This window comes from Nestor notabilis, unplaced genomic scaffold (genome assembly GCF_000696875.1).
Source record: "Nestor notabilis isolate BGI_N333 unplaced genomic scaffold, ASM69687v1 scaffold14878, whole genome shotgun sequence".
NCBI classification, from domain to species: Eukaryota; Metazoa; Chordata; class Aves; order Psittaciformes; family Psittacidae; genus Nestor; species Nestor notabilis.
The window spans coordinates 27,567-36,307 of NW_009941635.1; the positions used below are offsets into that span (position 1 = coordinate 27,567).

Consider the following 8,741-nt stretch of genomic DNA (forward strand, 5'->3'; position numbering starts at 1 on the left):
ATTTTCCAGAGAAAGTGTAATCTGACAAAGAAGTTAAAAGGTAAATTGTGAGAGAAAACCCTCTCAATTTCTCCATACATAAAAATGAAGTGAAGTTCAATAGTATTTTCAAATACAGCTTTTCAGAAGAGCTCAAGATCAACTGCTAAAATGCTGAGGATAAATTTTGTTTAGAAACAACTTCATTTCATAAAGAATAAAACTCTCACTAAGAATAGTCAGTTGTTGGAGAATTCATACTACAGTAGGACCCTAAAGCCATAAAAATTACATGAGTAAACCTACTAATACTCGGAATTAAGAAGTGAACAATGTAAGTACAAAATAAGAAGTGATCACAATAAGATTTGCCACAAACAAATCAATTTATTACTTTTTGGCAAGTCCCATACAGCCTGAGTAAAGATCTTTCACTCACTATATTAAAACAGTACTTCGCTTTATACAAATTGTAAACATCTTCAACAGGACAAACTGTTGGTACAGGCCTTCCACGATTCTGGCATCTTTTCTCTGCCAGTTAATCAAACAAGAATGAAAACCCAATAAGCCAAAGAACTTTTTTCACAGGGTATCAATAAAATGCAGCATGTGCATTTCATATCACATCAAATCTAAAGAGCAGAGAAGAGGATTTCTCATTACTATTTGTGAAATACATAGTGGTATTATAAATAGAAACACTTTTTCCATACTGTTGTATCCAATTTTTTCTTTGAAATTAAAACCATGGTTTTATACAATCAAGGTAGAAAACCCAATTCTACAGTAAACCAGCTGCTATAAATACAGCTCTATTTGCTATACGGTATCAGATAAATAAGGATGTAAAAAAGCTCTTGATCTGGTTAATGCTCTGTTTTCCCAGCAGGCACCAGAGTCTATAGAAGTCATAATTCAAATTCTGGTTGTCCAAAACCCCCTGCTACAATTGTCTGATTTTTTCCCCCCTCTCTCTCTCTCAAAGTGCTTTAAATCAGACATATTCTGATGCGTAAAGTGAACACTTATCTCCTCCTGCTTAAGAGCAGATTTTTCTTTGCACTCTGTAAGTCCCAGGAATGTCAATCTGCTGGCTAGCTTTGCTTAAGGACTACAAGATGTGTACTGTGTTAGCTCATAATCCTCAAATGAAGGCAAAGATGTTTAAACTTGGTATGAACTGTTTTTCTCCAAACCAACTCATCAGCACTAAAATACAGACAAATTATCATGCTCTACTAAGACTTTAAAAAAATAAAAAAATAAACCACTTCTATGGTTAGAAAACAATCGCATTAAAACTTTGGTTTCAGTATGGTGCTTAATTTGGAGTCACATTTACAGTAACTTAAAGACAAAAATCTGCATTTCTAAAGTAAAATAATCAAGCCATTTTAAAAAACCTTCACCTTTCAAGTCTCTGTGCATCATAAGGAGCAATGAGAGCAAACCTAATTCTTCTGCAGATCACCTTTAAAGTTACTAACATAACCCAAAGTGTTTATTTTTACACCTGTTGCAACCAGCTGTTTTAGAGCATTATAAAGCACCACACTTTAAAACACTAGATCTGCAGATCCATAAATTACGAGGTCAGATGAGTTTCACTACCCCAAGTGAGGACATTGAGGAGCTTTTTGTTGTAAGATTTCTGTATCACTGAAATGCACAGATGAAAGACTATGAAGGATGAAAAGCACATTTAACCTGCATCAGTGTTACGATGTATATACAGATTCAGTACTAGAAGCAGCACCAAGTGTTCAGTTCCTACTGTCAACTGCAAGGAAAAAAAAAGTGAAGCTCTCAAACCTTAGTGAAAATCTTAGGCAAAAGTCTTTAAATTGTGCAATTCCTTCAGACAAGCGAGATACCCTACTACTGGATTCGCTTCCTGCTCTTCTCTGCCCAAATAAACAAGAGGATCCCTACTACAGTGTTAAAACTAGATCCTGCTGGAACTAAAAACACATTGTAGAGGATATTCCATCCATTAAAATAAAATAAAATATTTTAAATGCCTTAACTCTTCCACAATCATCAAAATCTGCCAGAAAGAATGTAACAGGAACCTTCAGGTAATCTGAACTCTTCAGCAGAAACGCAGATTTACCAAAACATTTACTACTCAGTATTTTCACTGCAGCATGGGAAGAAGCTCTATTAAAAAATAAAGTAAAAAAAAAAGATTCAATCTACACAGCTATCTTTTTAGAGAAGATCTTCTAAGCATGATTAATATCAACAAGTTCAAAATACTGTTGTTTGGTTTTGTTTTAAATCAAGAGCTATTTCTGATTTATAGTCAAACCTTGTAAGTATTTTTCACTTTTAATCCATTCCATTTAGATTTACTTTCCAGTCTACATGGGAACTGTCTGGAGCCCAACACATCAAGATGCAACTGTTATCCATGTGGATTTCTGATTTTTGTATGCTAGCAGCCATTTTCTGTAGCAGTATCTGTCAGAAGTTTTACAGAATTATAATGTTCTCCTAATCCATAGGCATGTCTCATATACCTGAAAAAAAAAAAAAAGTTACAGAATTAGTGTTCAGCTTAACTAAAAGTATGCGTCATGATAAGTGTTAATAGCACTGGAAGATAGATTAGACAAATTCAAGTTTTAGCACAGAAAATATAGGATCATTAAATAGGACAGTATTAATAATTTCAAATTCTGGTGACTTCCAGGCACAAATCAACATCAACTTTTAAGAAGAAAAGAAAAAGTTTCCTGCATCTTCTATCAATTTCACTACTATTTTGCAATTACATAAGAGATGAAATAACATTGTGTCATTCTATAAAGCAGTGACTAAATGACACTTCAGACTGATTGTCAGCATTTTAAGAACTCTAATTACAAGTATTTTAAAACTTGTCTTCGTATCTTTAAACTGTGTCAATCACAAACATAATTTCTGACCTGCAGGATTGTTATTCAAGTAGCATTTCAACATCAGATATGTAACAGCAAATAAAAGAGGAGGTGAGAATCAAAGCTGAGCCCTCTGCTACAGAATTAAGTGCAGTAATTTTAAGAAGGGATAAAATTACATACTTACACAAGTATTATTGGTTTGCCTGAATATTCTTCACCAACAATAATGGGAGGGGAATCCATTTGCACAACTTCAATAGGTGTTTGCAAAATGTGCGACAAAGCCCTTAGCTTTAAGGCATAAAAGCAATTCAATAATAGGATTAAATCCAATGCAGAGAGAAGATGACATTACATTAGTTTTAGCTGACAAGAGTTCAGGCATAACATTTCAAACATTGTCAGAAATTACCCTTTACTAAAATAAGCAAAATTATTTTAACTTTTTAAACTTTAATTGATAACAAGTTACCTTAATTTAACCATTGTTTTGATGATGAAACACAGGCAACATTGGGCTAACTTCAGTAAATTGGTAACTACTCTTAATACTACTACTCAATAAATAAGACAAACTAAAATAAATACAAGCTCAAGTTCTGGTTTACATTACAAAAATTAACATTGCTCTATTCTTGCTACCATCTAAGCTTGCATCATAAAAGCCTTTCTCCTTAGAAAGTCTTTCCCCACTTACGCTGTCAGTCTTTCTAATGACATTTAGAAGAACCAAATTCATTAACTTGCATATCATCAAACACCTCAGGACAGTGATGCACCACCAGAAAAGGTGAAACAACTTATAACCATAGGAAAAAATTCTGGATAAATAGTTTACAATTATGTTCCCTTATGCCTTTGGGAATTCTTTCTTACGAAGCCCTTTTTTGAAGGTATATTCACCCACTTCAGAATTTCACAAATAAAACTTATCAATACAATACTTACTTCCAGCTGACCACCCCATGCAGCTGTATTTGCTATGTCATCACAGTATTTTTCAAATTCCTCTGCAGGGAAAGAAAAGACAACTTTCAGTCCTTAGCTGAGAACAAGCAACTGAGGAAAAGTACTGTTCTACAATGAAGATCTAGAATCTGAAAAGTCCAAATACATTATACAGGAAAATATCTACGGTCAGTTAAGAGAAGGGAAATAAAAAGAAAAACACCAGAAGCCAAAAAAACCCAACAAACCATCCATTAACAGTTTTAGGAAAAAAAAAAAAAAGACTGAAGACAGGAATAAAACCAATTATGAACAAGTACAGATTTTTATTTTAGATTTTTTTATTCAGGGAACTGCTAACAAGCATGAAATTGCATACACTCTACTTCCTGTTAAGTTTCAGAGAGTGTTGTTTTGTGACTTTAGGTAAGAATGCAATAGCAAGTAGTACACTAAGCTGTGATGTTACCTAGGTGTCAGGTGTGTTTATAAAAATCTATTTCAACAGGTTTCCAAATTAGCTGCCTTGTTTTTAACCTCTGAGGTATTTATTCCCAATGGTTTCTTTGTTAACAGCAAAATAATCCTTTTACAGATCATGTTCTACTGGAACCAAGCTTTCAAATTTATAAATTACAACCCTTCAAGCTTCTGAACCCTGTGAACAGATTCTAATAAAGACAGAACAGATTTTCTGAAGACTGCTCAGAATTGTTCTTCATATATTCCCCTTAAAACAGAGTTAAGAGACCTAAGAAAACCACAACTCTCCGCTGCTTTGTAGTGACTTTTTTCAGTCGTCTCTTGGGGAACATTTATCCTGTGACAATTATCTCTGTCAACATGGGAAAAGATGCCTCCTACTTCACAATAGCCCCCAGTCACCAAATGAAATCCAGAGCTACACCTACTAAATGAATGTAGCAATAAGTTAAAAACGATGTATAAAGTCATTTACATGGCATTCCAGACATGAATAACAGAAATTAATAAATCATTTATTGCTCAAATAAGTAGTAGGTAAATTCCATTTAACTCCATTTACTCAGACTACACCATTGCTCCACACTAAATGCTTTTATATTTTACAGTTTAGTTTGTTTATAAGAAAGGGCTCACAAAGACCTAGCACAAACACTGAAAATAAAGGGTAGAAAGAAAAAGAATCTAAGCAAACTATAAAATAGATTTGTTTGAATTTCACACTCACTTTTAACAGCTTTCCTATGTAAATTGAAAACGCCAGTATAAAACTGACAAAAAAATCATCCCTAACCTGTTAGTTGTAACAAGCTGTTTATAACAACTTCAATCACATCCCAGAACATGATTACCATCTAGTAATCAGCAATTTTTTTATTGTTTTTAATAAGGAATAATATTTTGTTAGATTACCATAAAAAAAGTTACAAGGATTATTAAAAAATAATTACAAAGATTCAGGTGTACCAAGTTTCGCAGCAGATCACAGTTCTGTGTTCCAGAAAACACAGCTGAACCAACAAAGCAACAAAGTTCAGGAACAAACCATAATGGGTTAATCCCAATTCAGCTGTAACTGAGATAGAGAATTATTCGAAATAATTACAACAAGTTTTTAAAGTCTTTTATGCCCCAAATCTTACCTCTGCTATACATGTCTCCAGTACTAGGATTTGTAAGAAATGGCAGGAAGTCATCAAAGTGACTCTGCATATACTTTGCTGTTTGGTTCCTCAGAGTTGCAACAGTCCAGGAATTCTGGCGATCCTTGAGTTGATCTTCAATAGCTCTGTACATACAGTGGCCATCTGAAGGGATCTGCTTAATCTCCAAGTGCCTTGCTGCCAACAGGGAAGCAAGTTTTTGACTTTCAAGATGTCTAGCACCTGTTAAGTTTGCTATCTCAGCTTCAGCTATCCTTTCTTCTCTTTCTTTCTCCAAGGCAGCTTTTTTCTCCTTAGATTTAAAACACACACACAAAAAATAAAATACATCAAATGTGAATATTTAGAAGACACCTGTACAGTTCTTGGCTTAGTGTTTGCTTCTAACTCTTCAGGTGTTTTCTCAGCACATTTGTATCTGTGAAATGATCACCTGAATCAGTACTACCAAATCTTACAGACCTTCTAAACCCAAACTTTAGCAATCAGTAAGTGACCAATACATCCTAACTCCCTCTGGCACCACACCTGAAATTATGTGACTGGAGAAATCTTCATTATAACAACATGTAAAATAATCACCTATTTCAACTCACAGACAAACAAGTCAAGTATGGGAATTCTAATTAAACAACAGAAATTACTGCTGTTTCATAATAATGTTAGATCTACCACTTAGGCATATTGATTGCATAATGGAGCTCATGTCATGAAACTGAAACTCCCTTGGGCTAGGTTCCATACATAAAAAAGGCTGCTCCTAACCTAAAGGACAGGTAAGAATGCATGCATACACAGAAAATACTAGAGGGGATGAAATAATACATAACATAAACACGACTTTAATAGAATGCTTCGTAAGTTTACACTCACATTTACAAGGGAATAAGGGTCAAAGTAAATGAGCAAATAAAAATGAAGCAGTAGAGAATGATCTTTTCCACTTTCACACTTTAAATTCACCACAAATTAAGATCTGACTGGTTTAGGCAACCACAATACAGGAAAACTAGACTACAGAGCTGTCAGTTTGCCTAAATGTGGTGCCATGAATTAAAACCATCTTTTTATCATGTGCATTACAAAGCAGTTCTGCAGTAGTGATGATGTAACATGGGATGGACTCTGCAACAAAGCAGTGGTCCTCTGGCCCTGAACATTCATGTAGATAGGATGAGAATGTTAATCCACCATGAAGCTTAATAAGATTCAACCCTAACGGCCTGAGTGTTTCATAACTCAAAAATTTACAAGAATTTCAATATTTGTGTTCTTTTGGTAAATGTTTACAGTTCTACTACTTGCATAGCTTCCATGTAGTATGCTACATTATTTTAATTCAATTACTTTATTTATTAACTTTTTTGTGAAATTCTTTTAAAATCATTTGCTTTATATAATTTTTTCTGGCTCCCATCTCCTGACCTATTCCGATTCCCAGCTCATGGCTGATAGTAAAGAAGTACAACTATTTATAAAATGCTTACATATCTCTAGATAGCAGCTTTACAGATTTTCAAGGCACTCAGTAGGTACAGTATCAATACTGAATTAGCCAGGTAATGTCCCCTGCAAGATTGTTTAACTTTGGTTATTACAGTTAAGTTTAAGTGAATATAACTTAAAAATTTTACAAATATTTGATTGAAATGTGAAGTCATACCCTCCTCTTCTGTGCTTTTGATATTCGAGGATGCTGAGTACGTTGCTCTACTCCTTCAAGCTCTAAATTTGCAACCCCATCAGCTATAGAATCTGTCTAAAAAGAAAAAAGAAAAGTTAAATGTTCTTATTAGTATAAATAATCACCAAGACACACATGTCCTGAAACAGTTTTAAGTTCTGTTCCTACGTAATTCCAGGGTATATTTATGAAGTTTAACCACACAGATATGTGTATATCACAGAACCTGTCAAAGCCAAAAGTAAAGCACTTCACATCCCAGACCAGTCATGCATTTTATTACTTTTTCTGTAGTCTCACCAAAGATACAGGTATGAGCTGCACATCTCAAATTTGCTCTGTATGTTCTGGTACAAGCTTCCACACTTAAGTGTGAACACTGCTTACTGGACAAAATGGAAAGCTATGTCCAGGGCAAGGATTTAAGCTTGAAAGGTCCATCAAAGTTTTGACAGCTCATTTAGCAAAATAAACCCCTTGAAACTAATCTAAGATCCAGGTAAACAGAGCATTATGTTTAACATTATGCATTAATCATCTGCTTAAAAACTACCACAGAAGATTGTTAAAGGCTCATAACTCTCACAACTGAACATGTTTTTTTCCCCCAGAAGGATTCTCAGCAGATGCTTCTCAATCAAGTCTATTTCCCTAAAAGTAATTCAGAAGTGTCTTCACTCTCATTTTTAAACCAAAGTACATTCTGCTTAACTCTTTGTCAGGTCGCTAAAACACCTAGTCCAGAAAAATCAGGCAGACAGATTTTTGTTTGTTTCTTTACAAGACTCAAACATCCAAAAGAAACACTTCAGGAAACGTATGAGCATGGAGCATTAGCATCATTCACAGATAACAGTATTGCACCAATTTAGCTAAAAGCTCTGTTCAGCTTAAGTTAAGACACCTACCTTATTCTGCTCAGGTGAAGCTTCCTTCAGCTGCTTTAATTCCTCCTTGTGCTTCTGTTCAAGTTCTGCTTCTAGTTTGGAAACTTCATCAGCCAGCTGTTTTCGTCTCTTTTTATCATTCTTGGGAACAGCATTTTTCATGCCTTGAATTTTTGCTGTTAGAGAAGTAGTGCAATAAAGATTACCTTTAAATATAGATAGTTCAGTCACCGTAGAAAAGACAACTGCAAGCAAGTCATGCAGAAGAAACTTTATAAATGTCAACGTATCAGTATGTTTTAACAGTTCAGCTATGAGACTGCCTGATATGATCACCACATTTTAAAGCAGCTATATTTTTCTTAAAAGATGCAAATGCTGTATCCAAAGAAGAGAAAAAACTCGTGCCAAGTTACTATTATAAATGCTTATGAACTTCAGTGCAGCAGACCTCAGCTTGTTGCCTTCAAAAAGATTATCTGGGCACTGAGATCTCAAATCCTGTCACAGGGAAGATGTGTAAATTTTTAATTACACAAGCAGCAAATTAAAAGCAAAACCAGAGTTTACCTATCCTTTTAAATAAAGTTTCTAAAAGCAAATTTCTTCTATTCAAGGAAATAAAAACAAAACAAAAAAAAACAAAACAAAACAAAAAAAAAAACCCAAACCTCAACTTGCTTAAATTCCGTAAGTATTTTTAAGCTGT

At 34.2% G+C, this 8,741-nt stretch overlaps 1 protein-coding gene across 1 annotated transcript; it reads right to left on the reverse strand.

Annotated features, from left to right (window-relative positions):
* Positions 1–2,322: 2,322 nt before the first annotated feature.
* OTUD6B (OTU domain containing 6B) lies at positions 2,323–8,204 on the reverse strand. Its single transcript, XM_010020991.1, has 6 exons — positions 8,054–8,204; positions 7,125–7,220; positions 5,441–5,753; positions 3,816–3,877; positions 3,052–3,158; positions 2,323–2,504 (listed from the first exon to the last, which is right to left on the reverse strand). Exons 1-6 carry the CDS (start codon positions 8,192–8,194, stop codon positions 2,420–2,422), a joined length of 804 nt encoding a protein of 267 aa, XP_010019293.1. The 5' UTR covers positions 8,195–8,204; the 3' UTR covers positions 2,323–2,419.
* Positions 8,205–8,741: the final 537 nt, after the last annotated feature.